General features: G+C 34.3%; 2 protein-coding genes across 3 annotated transcripts; both read right to left on the bottom strand.

Moving 5' to 3' along the window:
- Nucleotides 1-2,771: 2,771 nt before the first annotated feature.
- LOC108981298 (pentatricopeptide repeat-containing protein At2g27610-like) lies at nt 2,772-5,969 on the bottom strand. 2 transcript variants are annotated; one of them, XM_018952412.2, is made up of 2 exons: nt 5,707-5,969; nt 2,772-5,235 (listed from the first exon to the last, which is right to left on the bottom strand). In XM_018952412.2, exons 1-2 carry the CDS (start codon nt 5,818-5,820, stop codon nt 3,040-3,042), a joined length of 2,310 nt encoding a protein of 769 aa, XP_018807957.1. In that variant the 5' UTR covers nt 5,821-5,969; the 3' UTR covers nt 2,772-3,039. The 2 variants fall into 2 exon arrangements, with proteins under 2 accessions (XP_018807957.1, XP_035538981.1); XM_035683088.1 differs by having other exon boundaries at nt 2,772-5,024; nt 5,707-5,907.
- A 1,786-nt stretch (nt 5,970-7,755) lies between these two features.
- Nucleotides 7,756-15,880, bottom strand: LOC108981297 (serine hydroxymethyltransferase, mitochondrial-like). Its single transcript, XM_018952411.2, has 16 exons — nt 15,686-15,880; nt 15,493-15,543; nt 15,211-15,297; nt 14,863-14,984; nt 13,638-13,714; nt 11,572-11,696; nt 11,292-11,384; nt 10,353-10,445; nt 10,051-10,248; nt 9,749-9,853; nt 9,559-9,624; nt 9,286-9,363; nt 8,805-8,916; nt 8,605-8,715; nt 8,312-8,484; nt 7,756-7,943 (listed from the first exon to the last, which is right to left on the bottom strand). The coding sequence occupies exons 1-15, from the start codon at nt 15,764-15,766 to the stop codon at nt 8,336-8,338; spliced, it is 1,548 nt and encodes a 515-aa protein (XP_018807956.2). The 5' UTR covers nt 15,767-15,880; the 3' UTR covers nt 7,756-7,943; nt 8,312-8,335.
- Between the last annotated feature and the right edge of the window lie 116 nt (nt 15,881-15,996).

Below are 15,996 nucleotides of genomic sequence, written 5' to 3'. Positions count from 1 at the left end.
AAAAGGGAGAAGGAGGAAGAGGATGATATGGTAGTGATATACTTTATTTTTTGGGAATATACCTAGTATTAACCCATATTTGTAGCGGTATGTGTCTCACAATTCACGAAGCTTTTTTAGTTTTCGTTTTGAGATATTAATATATTGGATAAAGGCTATTAATTTGGGTATATATGTTCATTTTCTTCCTGAATTTGATTGTGAGTTCTGTGGCGTGAACGGAAGTTTTACCAATATACTATTTGCTAGTTTTTTCTTTCTTTTCATTTGTGACGAGTAATGAAACGGTCGCCAGACTTTACATGTTTTTGTTTTGTTCTTTTGTTTATTTTTTTATTTTTTTAATTTTTTAATTCTTCGAACTTAACAATTTTATAAATCGGATGCCTAGTGAAAAAAATTGTACCCGCTCTTAACTGAAAAATACTTTGCCAGTATTACCTAGGCGAATGAGTTTTTTTTTTTTTTTTATGAAAAGATAATTTCATTCATTTATGAAAGTGACTGTGACTGATATACATAGAGAAAATCTCAAATTATAAAGAATGGAAAATTATGATTGCATAGCTTTAATTCAGAAGAGAGATTTTTAAGATTCAGATTTCTTCTCTTTTTCTTCGACGATACACTTTGAAATACAAGTTGCGAAATATGGCCATCCAAATTTACCTGACGAAATTTAATGCAATGATTAACAATCTGTCAGGTAGTGAACCTGCTTTTGACAAAATGGTGAAAGGCGATTGAATTAGGTGATTACGAGTGCCCGTCCACCCGTGACCCCACGATCGCTGTTTGATGAGAGTGCGATTAGAATTTAGACCCAGCAAATGACTAAAAATACGCCATCTTTGATTTGATGTTAAAATAACAACATATTAATGCTAGATATAAATTTTAAAAGTATAAATTTTAAATAAGTCTTTTATAAAAATATAGATCTCATTAAGAAAAATTAAAATTTTCACACTTTTTATTTTATAGTTGGATTTACTTTTTTTATAAATAATTTGTATAAGATTTGTGCATTTAAAATTTGTATATATAATTTCTCTAGCAAGAAAAGGAAATAAATGACGATGAGTTTGCACTCAGACTAATGAATTTGATTTGAATGTCTTCATAGCACTGACATGTATCTTCAAATTTTGCCTAATTATGATTGAAATGATCTATATTAAAGTAGTCAAAACTCATCAGTTCTACTTTTGAGCTACAATAACTTCAAACTCTTTTTTAAGTTTGGCTAGTTATTGTTCATAGACAAAATGAATCTTTTTTTTTTTATTTCAAAATTGTTTATACTCTAACCCTCTGTTCTCTCTCTCTCGTCCCCGTCTTCATATTTGATTATATACATATATATTGACTAATTTTTGATTAATCTGTGATTATTTGACTTTAGAAACCTAGGAATACGTGGTTGAATTTTGCTATATTATAGGCTTTACGCTTGCATTTCTCCCACAAAAGAAAATCCAAAAAAAAAAAAAGTTTTTCCAAATTATTATGATACAAATTTTTCATATTTGCACTAAGTTTTATTGGACATGATGAATGTGCATGAATTGCTATTAGAAGACAGACATTCCTCACAAGAATTGTAGATGTGGTCTGTCTTGAATAATTTAGGTTGAAAAAAAATAGTTAGAAAATAGTAAGTTAATTAAAAGTTAAATAATTAATTAATATATAGTTAGTATAATTATAAAAGATGAAAAAATAAATAAAAATAAGTATTATTAAAAAATAAGTATTATATAATTATTTTAGTTAATCTAATGTGAGATTATATTTTGAATAATTTTAATTTTATGTAAAATATATACTTTTAAATAAATTTTGAAGATAATTTTAACTAGACCAATGCCAGCACTCTCCGACGCGAAGTCTAGACAAAGTCCAATGCTAGCTCCATCTACTTGGACATGAGATTGTGTGGGCCGAACACAAGTTTGAACAGACTACTTTTGGTTAAAGGAGGCCACTTAAGTTTGGACGTTGACGTAATATGTAATAGTAATAAAAAATAAAAAATAATGAATAATTTATAAATAATAATAAATTATTTATAAATAATAGTGAAGTAGTATAGACTATCTAACTTACTAAACACAGCCTAAGATGTTTAGGAAATGAGATGAGATAAAAATTTTGTAAATAGTAATAAAATGATTTATAAATAATAATGAGATAATTTGAGATTTTTTATGATATTTTGAGAAATGAGAGAGAAAAAATTAAATAAAAAATATTATAAAGTTAAATTATTGTTAGAATATAATTTTTCTTTTGAGATTTGAAAAAATTTGAATTTTTTGTTTTGTTTTTTTGTTTGAAAGTTTGGAAAGTTGTAATGATTAATTTGAAAAAGTTGTAATGATTACTTTAAAAATCTACCAATTTAGTGCTCAATTCAGTTGGCATAAAAGATTCCAGAATTCGTAAAAAATCTGCTTTTTTTCTTTTTTATCCACCTCTTTGCACTGTTGTTATTGTTTTTGAGTGTTTGTTGGGAAACTCCACTCCCTCTTTTTGTATCATTTTTTTTAATGAAATATATTTGCTTGCTTAGGAAAAAAAAAAGATTCCAGCACATCCGAACGATGAGTTGGCATAAAACGACTCAATTATTTTATGAAAAATGTTATATATAGTTATAGAGTGAGTAGTAATGTGCACTCTTATGAAAAAAAAAAAAGTGGATAAATATAAGGTCCACACAATTTTTTTTTTCTTTTAATAGTAGATCTAGCAATGGATGGCCTCGATGGCTGCAAAGTAATGACATTCCTATACTAATTAGAGATTTTGTACACAAACATTCCTTAATTAAGGTTATTAGTTAAGCATAATAAAGCATGCTTTGAGACCCATGTGAGTTCATATCTTTTTAAAAAGAATCAACACGAAAAGGACTATACAACAAGGTTAATGATCTCCTATCTATCGACCTCCCTCAGCCTCTCTATAAACGAGAGGATGAGATAGGATTTTTTTGGAATGTATCCCACCCACTCATCCAGACACCGAAAGATATCAAGGAAGACCACTGAAGTCTCCACATGAACAGCGTCCATTAACAAATTTGTGAAGCCGCTTGCTATCTCGAATGATGATTTCCCTATCAGTCAGCAATGAAATGTACTTCGCAAAATTATGGCAGTCCCTGCACATAAAGACACTCTTGATTACCCGTATTGGCGTAGCATTTGGCGTGTTCAACAGTCCAAATGCAACGGCCAACTTTTCACTGTGATAAGCGGTAGAAGAGGATGTATTTTCCTCCTCATCCTCATCAGTTACCTCCATAGTTTCTAGGGACTTGTATCCAAGACTACTTGCTTGTTGAAGCAAATTCTCCAGTGATGTGTAAAGATCTGCACTGTGAAAATGTGACTTGTCATTCGGTTTAAATGAATATACCTTCTCCTTGATGTTAATCCAGCTCCAATCCTGAAATTTCCCAAGTTTCTCCTCTTTCATCATTTTTCTCACCCTAGAAGCATCCTTCCATCTGCCTGCAGAGATATACATATTTAACAACAAGACATAAGTTTCAGTTTCTTTTGGTTTGAGCTTGAGCAGTTGTTCAGCAGCATAAAACCCCAATTCTAAGTTCCCATGACTTCGACACCCAGCGATTAAGAGCGACCAAATAAACTCAGTGGGCTCAAAATCCATTTTTTCGATAAAATCGAAAGCTTCTTTTAACCGACCCAACCTCACAAACATATCAATCAGGCAAGCAAAATGGTCCATTACAGGCTTAATCTTATATTCCTTTTGCATCATCTCGAAGTAACTGAGTGCTTCATTGACCATTCCAGCCTGGCTACAGGCTGATAAGACACCCACAAAAGTAATCTGGTTTGGCCTAACTCCAGCTAATCTCATATCCTCAAAGAGCTGAAGAGCTTGCTGAGACCAGCCTTGCTGAGAAAAACCTGTAATCATAGAAGTCCACGATATCATAGTCCTTGTATCCATCTCCACAAAAGCTTTACTCGCTTTTTCGATGCTTCCACATTTACTATACATATTTATTAGTGCAGTGCCTACTACCACATCAGTCAAAAACCCAGTTTTAATGGTCTGAGCATGGATTTGTTCCCCCTGTTCTAGGGCCACCAATCTACTACATACAGTTAAAATACTCGAAAAGGTGAATAGATCAGGTTTCAATCCCGACCGGTTCAATTTAAGGAAAATATTAAGTGCCTCACATCCGCTTTTATATGCTGAAATATCATCCTCTACAAAATCCATCACCTGGGCATGGCCTGCAATCATTGCATTCCATGTAACCAAGCTAACAATCTCCATTCCATCAAACAACTTCTGAGCCTCTCTTATCCATCCACATTTAAGGTACAAATACATGATAGAATTTTTAATGGGTAGATATGATTCATAGCCGAGTTTACTGCTTAATGAGTGAATTTGAGCTCCTAGACCCAAACACAGCGTTGTACAACACAAGCTCAAGATGCTAGTCAAGGTAAACTCATTGGGTTTGATATCCTTACTTAGCATTTCAGTGAAAAACTTTAAGCCCCTTGCAGCTTCACCATTATCACCACAGGCAGATATAACTGCAGTCCATGAGATCACATTCTTTTCCCTAATCCTCTGAAAGGCTTTAATAGCAGATCCCAAATTGCAAAATTTGGAGTAAAAGCTACACAGGGCATTGCCAACACTTGTGTCAAAGTCAATCTGGTACTTGATAATATAAGCATGAAATTGCTTCCCCAACCTAACTGAGTGCAAGGAAGAACAAGCATTTAAAGCAGTTCCAAGAGTATAATTCGAAGGATAAGCCCCAGCCTCCAACATTTCTTGGAAAACCTGGATGGCAAGCTCTGGCTGTGAATTGTAAACATATCCCGTCATCAGGGTTGTCCATGAAACGACGTTTCTTCTAGGCAAATTGTCAAAGACCTTACGAGCATAGTCCATGGTTCCACATTTTGCATAAACATTAATCAGGAAGGTCATGATGAACAAATCTCCATGCGTACCTGTCTTCATGATGTGGTCATGAACAATTTGTGCTTTTGATACCGAATTTTTTTCAATGCATTCTTGCAAGAGGGGAACATAATAAGACGATTCAATCTTGGTCCCCTCTTTTATCAATAAAAGCGCTTCTCGGAAGTCCAGAGACCTAAGTTCTGAACTCCCATCCAAATGGGTGTGCGCCTGATTTTTTTGATATGAGATGCTTGGACTCTGAATACAATATGCAGCTTTAGGATCACTCTCATGATTGGTAATACGTATTATAAAAAGATGATATAAGCGAATGCAAATGTTGAAACTCAAGTTTTCAGCTACTATACAGCAAGCCTATATTTTGGCATCATGCAGCAGTCAACGTTTATCAAAGTTATTCAGCTAGTAAAAGCAAGTACTTGCTTTGTGACTCCTAAACTGATAATCGTTTAATAGCTTTAACATTTTGTATATATTATCCAACACTAAAAAAAATTGGAATTAAAAACACCAATAAGTCATGCATAAACGTAATACTTTGGGAAAAAAAAAAAAAAAGTCTTAGGAGGATTCTTATAACAAATCATGTATAGCCAACATAGATAAGATTCCCCAAAACAAAAAATCCATATATTCTTTTGTCACTTCCAAAAGTTAGTTGGATCAATTCAGAATTTCATTACGTATTCAATGAAGAAGTAGAAGTACCTTTTCGGGGACAGAATAACTGGCGGGATGCTTCCTGAAGTCTGGGTCGAGCTTGGGAGTGCGAGTTACAGCTACTGAAGGCAAAGAAGCCATGAAGGATTTCTGGGATAGCATGCAGCAGAACAATAAGGAAATTACTACAGTGGAGTCTACTTATCCTCTCCTATCTATCTGTCCAGATAAAATTGTGGAGGAAAGAGAAGGATCGCCTTTTTAACTTGCCTGGCACCTAGCCACCACCCGCTGGCTGGAATCCTGGAAATAGTAATCCCATAATAATAATAATAATAATAATAATAAACGCTCTTGGTGTTTTTTTTATTTTGTTTGAAAAAAAAAGGTTCTGTGTTTAAATATGCGCTTTTATTATCCTATTTTCATCGAAGTGGAAAATACATTTGAGAAGGTTTTAGGTACGGAGAATGAAATGAAATGAATTTTTTTTAAATAGTAGTAAAATAGTTTGTAAATAATAATAAAATAATTTGAGTTGAATTATTTTTGAGTTTTAGGAAATGAGAGAGAAAATGTTTAATAAAAAATATTATAAAGTTAAAATATTGTAATAATATAGTTTTATAATATTATTTTTGTTTAAAAATTTGAAAAACTTGAAATTATTTTTTATTTGAAAATTTAAAAAAATTATAATGATTAATTTCAAAAATTTGTATTTGAATTATATTTGAAAAAGAGATGAGATGATATCATATACAAATTTTGTCTCTCGTCTAAAGCCCCAACAATCAAAAAGTTGTATACATATTCTTTTTAAAATCTGGTAGCCAAGAATTGAGTTATTTATCTATGAAAATTTTCATTCATCATTTCCACACACTACACTTTTATTTTATTTATTTTTTCTTCTTATCAAATGTGTGGTATATGGATAATATATAGAAGAATTCAATAAGTTTAAGAAGAATAAAACCAAAAAAATAATTTTAATTTTTTTTTAAATGTGTTGTATGGTATGTGAGGATGATGAGTAGCAAACTCTCTATCTATTTTATTAGATCAAAGATGTAATGTGTTAGCGCTAGTAATTTTGGGTGTAGCATATAATGTTTATTAGTTGAAGGGTGAAAAATGTTTTTTTATTCCCCATCTATAAATCCTATGGTTTAAAATGTCATGCCATTAAAATTATTTATGTAAATGTTAATTTTTAATTAAATGAAATAATGTGATAAGATGAGAATATCACTTATTCATACCCTGAAACTATCTAATAATTAATGATTTAGAGTGTGTAATCTCAGATATTCTATGAATAATAATAAAAAAATATAAAATAGTGGTGAATAGTAATAAAAAATATGTAAAAAATAATAAATAGTAGTTACCCAAACGAGCCTTAAATGACCCTTAACTAACCAATCGACATTTCTTTCTTAAGTCGGAAGTGTAGGTCGAACTGATCATAAGACTTGGCAATTTGTAGGATCGTAAACTTTTCTATCGTTCGACGCTTCCGAGTAAGAGATCCTCTATTGTTGAGAAGGCTTCAACTTCAAAATCATTCCGTTGGAATTGGAATATGGGCCATAGTTTCTTGCTGCTTACCGAATGACGCTCTATTCCGATCCAGAAAGAAAAGATATACACTAGCCCGTTGGAGTTAAAACATAGGCCAGAGTTTAGAGATGATGTAAACACTAAGGCGTTTGGATAGAAAAAACATCATTCTATTTTTTTCAATTTTTATATAAAATATAATAAATAATTTAATTTTTTTAAATTATAAAATAATAATAATTTTATTCAATTTTAAACTTTTATCTAAAATCATTTCATCTCATCTCATCTCACCTCACCTCATTTCACTGCACCTAACAATATTTTATAACTTTTACACAATTTTTAAATAAAATATTAATATTTTCTAAATTTATTTGATTTTGATGGATTTTTGAATTTAAAAAATAATATTTTATTGAAGAGTTGTTAACAATTTTGTAAAATACTTCTGCATCCATTACTTTCTTTCGGCTTAAAAGTAGAATGTGCGAATTCGCAAAACTACTAATAATTCCATGTAAACATAACTTCAAGAATCAATGTTTATTATTTGCAAAGCATCAGCTAATAGAATTTTAATCTACATTTGCATAAAAGTTCATTTTCTAAATTATATATAGATGAAAGCTCAACACGCTCCAATGCTTTTCTCTCTTCACTAAATACTGAGGATATTTTGATGTAGACACTGACGGCCTATCCAGCACCGAGTACATCTGCAGAAACAAATTGAAAGTGTGAATGATCAAGATTTGTAATTTGTAATCTTAAGCTTACAACATTGAAAAAGTATATTCCCTGGTGTTTCAACTTTTGCCACTAATGTTTCTACTTGAGAACTAACATCGTACTCCTTGTAAGCAGAACTCAAATTCATGCCTGTCATGCCATTTCTAGGACCGTACTAATTTCGCAAGTTCCTATAGTTGTTTCTTCAAGCACTTCCAGACACCAAGTACAACCATGTATATACAAAATACAGCTCCACATATCTAAAACTATGCTCCAACATTGAAATCTTTCGTCCAATAAAGAAATGACAATGTCAGCACTTGGCTCAAAGGGCAAGCAAAATATGACAAACCTTGCGCAGGAAACATCCTTTTCTTCAGTCCTTGTATCTCATTGTTTCTTTCTCAAAACCAATAGTTGGGAATTTCTTAGCATACTCCTCAACCTCATGCCGGAGCTTTGCAATCTCAGATTGAATGTGCGCATCTGATTGCATGGTCGTCACGAAATCCTTCAACCTTGTTCCTGGAATAATAGTATCAGAGACACACATGAGTATACAGTGTTGGCAGCTAAAATTTTACACTCGACAATATAATATTACGAAAATAACAATGGATAACTAGAGATAATTAAAAAGTAAACCTTTAGAATCAGCCTTGATTTTCAAGGCCAACTTCACGGCTGCATCAAAGAAGTCAGCTACTTTTGCAAAATCCTCCTCAACAAACCCTCTAGATGTGAGAGCTGGGGTTCCTGATGCACCAGTGAATAGGTCTGCATCAATATAAGTACATATCCAATAATCAGGCTGGTATAAGATGATCAAAGGAGGAAGGCTGTACCCATGCGAATGCCGCCAGGAACCATGGCAGAAACGTCCCCAGGAACAGTATTTTTATTGGCTGCAATATGAACTGATTCCAAAACCTTTTCTACTCTTGACCCATCAATGGCCTATCAAATCAAATTTCAAAGAAAAAAATTAGCAGCTTCCTTTCGTATATAGCTCTGTTTGTAGCCCAGCTGACACAAATATCATCCATCCACTACGCATTGAAGTTTATGATTTTCCTTGATGCATTTCTAAAGTAGTTGAATTATTTCATTAAATCCAACTATAAACTTCTCTGGTCATTTTTTTCCTTTCAATATCCGATTGTCTAGTTGTTCCATAAAAAGTTCTCTTCAATAAATTAAGGGAAAGTTGTTCTTAAAGCATTTATCCAACATGCAAACACCCCTGGCCATATTCCCAATAAATTCCTGCAAGGGACATGAATAATTGGATAAAACAGTTACCAAAGGAAGGAAAACTTTCTCTACCTTGTTTCTCAAATTCACCAACACTAAATGGTTGTCAGTTCCACCAGAGACAAGTTCATAGCCCTTCTCTAACAAACTCTGCATCTCAGAGAAAGTATAATAGTAGGCTGTTAGAGTAAAATAATGAGACAGATGACACAATAAAACACGACTATACTACTTAATGATGGTACAAGAGTGGGTGAGTGTGTAAAATCCTAACAGTCCACCAGCCCAAAAGAAGAACAAGTAGATAACCTGCTAGATGTTAGAATAAGTACCCATTCTTTATACCTGTGAAAATTGTGAGCAATTACAAAGAACTTGCTCTTGATAAGCCTTGAACTCTGCAGTTGTGGCCTATAATGAGAAAACAGTCCAAGAATCAATACATGAGCTTTGGCTACGATTAATAAAAGAAAAATCACTATCTAGTATTCTATTAAAAATAATCACAATTTCTTTTGCATAAACTCGCAATAACCTGCTTCAATGCAACTGCTAAACCAGCTATGGTATGATTGTGTGGACCACCTTGAAGTCCAGGAAAGACAGCCTGATTGATTTTGTCTTCATAATCATACAACACCTGTTAGATTAAACTAACATTTGAAAAGTTCATTCTAGCCTTGGGAACCAAAAGAAACAACAAGCCACTAAAAGAGACCACACACAAGTAGCAAAACCAGGGTGGCAAATGCATGAATCAATTGTAACTGGAACACTAGACTTTTTTCACTTCCGCATTTGTTTTCTTCTCACAAGAAAAAAAAAATGGGGACTTACTTCTTGCCCTTGTTTGTTAATCCCTTTCAACCCCTTCCTAAAGAAAATCATAGCACCACGTGGGCCACGAAGGGACTTGTGCGTTGTTGTTGTCACAACATCTGCATAGTCAAAAGGAGATGGAATGACACCGGCTGCAACCAATCCACTGATATGTGCAATATCAGCTAGCAGAACTGCTTTCTGCTTGTCACATACCTGTCAAAACCAGCAGGGAAAAAAATATGATCTAAGATTGAGTGCACGTAGACTAATCCATGATCATTATCATAGCAATTGTGAAGGTCAAACAAAACTTTTACCTTGCGGATGCGTCCATAATCGTAAAGGCGTGCATAAGCACTTGCACCAGCAACTATTAGTTTTGGTCTAAAAAGTGTTGCACTTTTCTCCAACTGCAGATATTTTCATTCACATAACTCAACCCTTCATTAACAAAAGATTAAAAAGAAGGAAAAGAAGCTTCCAATAGCAATCTAAAAGAAAAGAAAATATATAAACCAAAATTAGCCCTTTGGAAAATTCAGAATGTGAAACCTACCTCATGAGCAATAACGGGAAAACAAATTTTCAGTACTTATTCAAACTGTACATTTGCTTGATGCTGATAAATCAGATACATTCCCCTCATATAGAGAAATAGATGATGCAATGGTGAATGCATCACCACTAAGATCATTGGAAAGCCATAACATTTTGACACTAAAGCTCCTAAACACTGAGAATTTTTCAGTGAGTTACTGCTAAATCGCACATGAAATTCTTTAGCTCCCGGAAATGCAAAAGGTTTACATTCTGATTTTGAAAGAAAATTAACTTTTGATGTGTTAAAAATGATAATATGTGGAACTTCACAGAACTGAGGGTATCACCAGAAAGCAACATTGACACTGTTTGCAACAACTATCCCAAGTCAATTTATAGAATATAAAGATGCAACAAACAAAATTACATATGAAGTTACAATTCCCATTTTATAGGGCATTTTCCAATATTATCCACAAGACGTACAACAGATAACCCTGTCCATATATTCTATTTCCGAGCACGAAGCTAAGCAACATTGATCTTACAGCCATACACGCTATAACTGACCCAAAAAAATATTACAAGTACGATAATTTCGGGAAAAATAAGATGGATGAGCATGATACAAGCATTCCAAAGTGTACATTTTTTAAATGAATCTAATGATTAGTATGAAAATTTCAGTTCTTATGAAAATATATATGATAAGGTACCTGGTCATAGTCAATATAACCAGTGCTCTCATTCAATCTGTATGGCATTGTCTCAAAGAATATAGACACAGCAGATATCTTCTTTGTGTCAGTCTGCACAATAGACAACTAATGAGGACTTGTGTATCATAAGTATCATTGCCTTTAAAAGTAAACCTCTTTAACAAGGTATGAATTCCTTGTAACTGAAACTAGAAACAGGTATGCATTCCTCAATCACCAAGAGTGAAAAATTACAACCTAATTCATTAGGCAAGATTTCAACAGAAGGTATAGGCACCTGATATCCATGGGAAAGATGCCCACCATGAGGTAGATCAAGAGCCATGATTCTCTCATGAGGTTTCAACAATGCAGTATAAACTTGAAAGTTTGAAGGGGATCCGGATAGTGATTGCACATTGACTACAGAAAATAAAGCATACAGTAAGTTCAGTCTAGGTTCTAGAGCAAGTATTCATCATACAGTTCTCTTTATATGGCAAAAATGAAAAGATGAATGATAAAACAAACAAATAAATAATCACAATTCAATTAAAGCAATATAACAAGTTCCTGACAAAACAAATGCTCATTAACTGCCATACAAATACAAGGATTTATATTACAATGGACGAGCTTAGAATTTTGTTTTTCAATACTTTACTCCATTGGTCGATTGTAATTGATTTTCATGGCAGGACCATTCATGATTTTCTTGTATCTCTAAACTAGACATAAACTTGCTCATGTATATGTCCCGTATACTTGGGCATTTTTGTCTCTCTATTGATCAATAAAATTCTATTTACCGATAAAAAAAAAAGGATTTATATTACTACACAAAATCACGGAGAGACTAAAAGGTTTAGGATAATTATAAACTGGTAAAACAACTTCAAGAAGGAAACCAAAATATTAGCTTAACTAAGCTTTCAAACCAACAAAACCAGAAATCTAGAGCCTTTTGGCATAGCTATATAGAGCATAGGAGACAACTAAACTCCAAATTGAAGGGCAGTCTTATGTCAGTAACTCGGATCATTGTATTAGTAAAGCTCTCTGGAATCATTTGTCCTAATCTGTGAAACACAAATTTAGGCAAACACTTGAAACGCTAATCTGTGAGGGCCTTCAATAAGGCTCTTCTTGGGAAATGGTTGTGGAGATATAATTATGAGAGGGAAGCATTATGGAAGGTGGTGATTGATACTAAGTATGGGAGTACAAGGGGGGGTCGGTGTTCTAATGAAGTTAGGGGGGCATAAAGAGTGGGGTTATGGAAGCATATCCGGAAAGGTTGGTGGTCTTTTTTAGCAACACTAGGCTGTGTATGGGGGATGGCAGTAGAATCAGTTTTTGGCATGATGTTTGGGTTGGAGATATGGCTCTTAAGGATGTCTATCCCTCTATTTTCAGAATTGTAAGGGAACAAGATGCTATGGTGGCTAACTTGCAGGCAATTACTAATGGTTCGCAACAATGGAATGTTAGCTTCATTAGGGAGGCACATGATTGGGAAGTAGGTGTCCTGGTGGATTTCTTTAACTTGCTATACAACATTAGTCCTGCTGTTACAGTGGTGGATAAGATGGAATGGAGACCTTCTAGCAAAGGTAAATTTTCTGTACGATCTTTCTATGTGACACTTACAGCTCAAGCTAGGAATAATTTTCATTGGAAGAACATATGGAGGAGTAAAGCACCTACTAAGGCTGCTTTCTTTGTTCTAACAGCAGCCTTAGGGAAGATCGTGACCATTGATAATCTAAGAAAACGTGGGCTTATCATCATTGGCCGGTGTTGTATGTGCAGAAGTAGTGGTGAAACAGTAGATCATCTAATCTTACATTGTGAGTTTGCTCGGGGCATATGGAATTACTTTTTCAGTAAAGTGGGATTAGCATGGGTTATGCCGGAGAGGGTGGTTGAACTACTAGCAAGTTGGAGAGGGATCATGGGGACACCACAGATTGTAGTAGTGTGGAAGATGGCTCCCATTTGTATATTTTGGTGCATTTGGAGAGAAAGAAATTATAGACATTTCAAGGATCGCTTGAATCATGAGCGCTCCTTGGAAGAGTTGAAGAGCTTTTCTGGAAGATTTTATTTATGTGGGGCATTGCTATAGATTTAAATGGTCTCAGCTTCCATGATTTCCTTGTAACCGTTTCTAGTTTCTAAGTAGATGTAATCACATGTATACCTCCTGTGTACTTGGGCTATGTCTATTTTTATATCAATAAAATATTTTCTTACTTATAAAAAAAAATGGAGATCGAACTGAGACAAAACAGATGGCATTATTAAATTGTATTATTAATGTTTGCCTAGCATTGTAAACAAATAAAATGTTTAGTTCAATACCTCCCCATTTTGTAGGATCCAGATGAAAAGCTTCTAGCGCACGCTTTTGACATAAGGACTCAGCCATGTCAATATACCTGAATGGATAAATATTCAGAGAATAAATAACTGTCTAGATCCAGAAAATAAAGTGGAGTAAAAAATGGACATGAACAAAAATAAAAAAGGATAAGCCGGCCAAGAAATGTCAAACAAAGATAAGTTTCATACTATATAAAGAAGCCGTTGGTAATGTTCATTGGAATATGATCTTATCCAGAAATGCGCAGGATTGGGAAGTGGATGAAATAACAAGTTTTTACAGCTTTCTTTATTCCAAGAAGATAGGAGGAAATGGGAGAGAGAGAATGTTGTGGAAACATTTGGGGAGCAAAACATTCTCTGTTAAATCTTTCTACAAAGTGCTGGCAGCTCATCAACCCATTTGGTTTCCTTGGAAGGGTATTTGAAGGGTCCCCATACCTCCTAAAGTTGCATTTTTTACTTGGACTACAGCTTTAGGAAAGATTTTGATGACTGATAATCTAAGGAAACGAGGGATGATCGTGATGGAGTGGTGTTGCATGTGTAAAAACAACGGTGAATCAATTGAGCACCTTTTTTTGCATTGTGAGGTGGCAAGGGAGTTATGGGCGGGTATTTTCAGTTGAGCTGGGTTGTCTTGGGTCATGCCTAAGAGTGTGGTGGAACTTCTAGCATGTTGGAATAGGCATCATCATTGCTCCCAAATTGGCAGCGACGTGGAGGATGGTTCCTTTGTGCCTATTGTGGTGTATATGGATGGAACGTAATGAGAGGTGCTTCAACAACAAGGAGAGAACTGTGGGGGAATTATGGATTTTTTTTGTATTTTCTTTAGTTCAATGGTTTGCTGCTATTATATTAAAGGGAGGGAATGATCATAAGTTCTTGCTTTCTAGAATATAATTAGGTGTCCCTTTTGTATACTTCTTGTGTTCATGGGCTGTGCCTAGTTTCATTCAATCAATAAAGTTTCTTACTTATAAAAAAAAAAAAAGAGATTTCTCTTCATTTCCAAAACAAGACCATTTCCATAACTATCTCATTAATTTAAACAAATGTTCTCATTGCATCAGATTGAACGGGTTTTGTTTTATTCACTAAAAAAAATAACCAACAAAACGCAGAAAAATACAAATATATTCTCTATTTACGTTCACATAAACATCGGGAAGAAAAACATAATTTACATATACAAACATACTCGTTTCCTCCGTAGTATCTAGCTCCAGGATACCCTTCGCTGTATTTGTTGGTCATTACAGATCCAACAGCTTGCATCACTGACAACGACGTGAAATTCTCCGAAGGTATGAGTTCAAGCCCCTAAGCATAAAAAATGATTTAATACATACGACATACCCGGATTCCCAAATTAACAGACACAAAAGCTTCAATTTTCAGTTTTATAGAAACTCATAAGTTCTGATTGAAATGTCCAAAACAATGATTCTATTCCACCCATTCTAAAGATTTGAAGTCTAGTAATATGATAAGATGAAAATGGACTGAAAGAAACGGAGAGGATTTTGGAACGATTTATATATGGCACCTTCCATTGCCGAGCTTTCTCGAGCTCGATGATGTCAGCAATTTCCGGATCGATGACCTCCAACGGATCATTCAATTGCTTGATCCACTACAACCAAAATTTCTTAGCATGAATTTCCTTACAATACAAGACAAACTGAATCAGATCCCGCTAAAGCCCAGGAAATAAACCCTTTTTTACAAACCAGAGATCTCAAAACGACTTTTTCAAAACCAGAGATCTCAAAACGAGGGCAAATGCGTAGAGTAGTATACGAGGCGCAGTGAGAAAGAATTGGCTTACAGTAGCATGACCCTTTTCCTTTTCCTTTACTGCCTCGTTGGGCAAAGAGGACTGCGATCGAAAGGAGCAGAAAAAAGGGGGAAAACGAAAAATGAATCAGCAACAAAAAAACGGAACGCTGAGAAAATGGCGCGCAAAAGAAAAAGGAGTGAGAAGATCTCGCAGGGCACAGGGAAATTATCGAGAAAAGTACCATGTGATAGACGAACGGTCGAATAGGGTGTTTAATGGAGAAGGAGACTCTGCGAAGAGCCATTGCCGCTGCCATTGCCATCCTCCAAGAGAGAGATTTCTGGTGTTCTGATTCGGTTTGGAAATGGCCTGTTGGGTGGGTTGTTGGTGAGGACTGAACAGCAAATCTTTCAATTTATTTTATAAATTATGCGGGCCCCGAGATCGGAAAGCGGGCCTTGTTATCGTGACATCACCAACTCTGAATCTGGTGGCTGATGTGATGTCGTTCTCTTTTTAGGTATGAGTACTCTACGAATTCCGAATTAAAAA

This window comes from Juglans regia, chromosome 11, assembly GCF_001411555.2.
Source record: "Juglans regia cultivar Chandler chromosome 11, Walnut 2.0, whole genome shotgun sequence".
Lineage (NCBI taxonomy): Eukaryota > Viridiplantae > Streptophyta > Magnoliopsida > Fagales > Juglandaceae > Juglans > Juglans regia.
The sequence above is the reverse complement of the archived record's forward strand: the minus strand, read 5'-3'. Positions and strand labels throughout refer to the sequence as shown.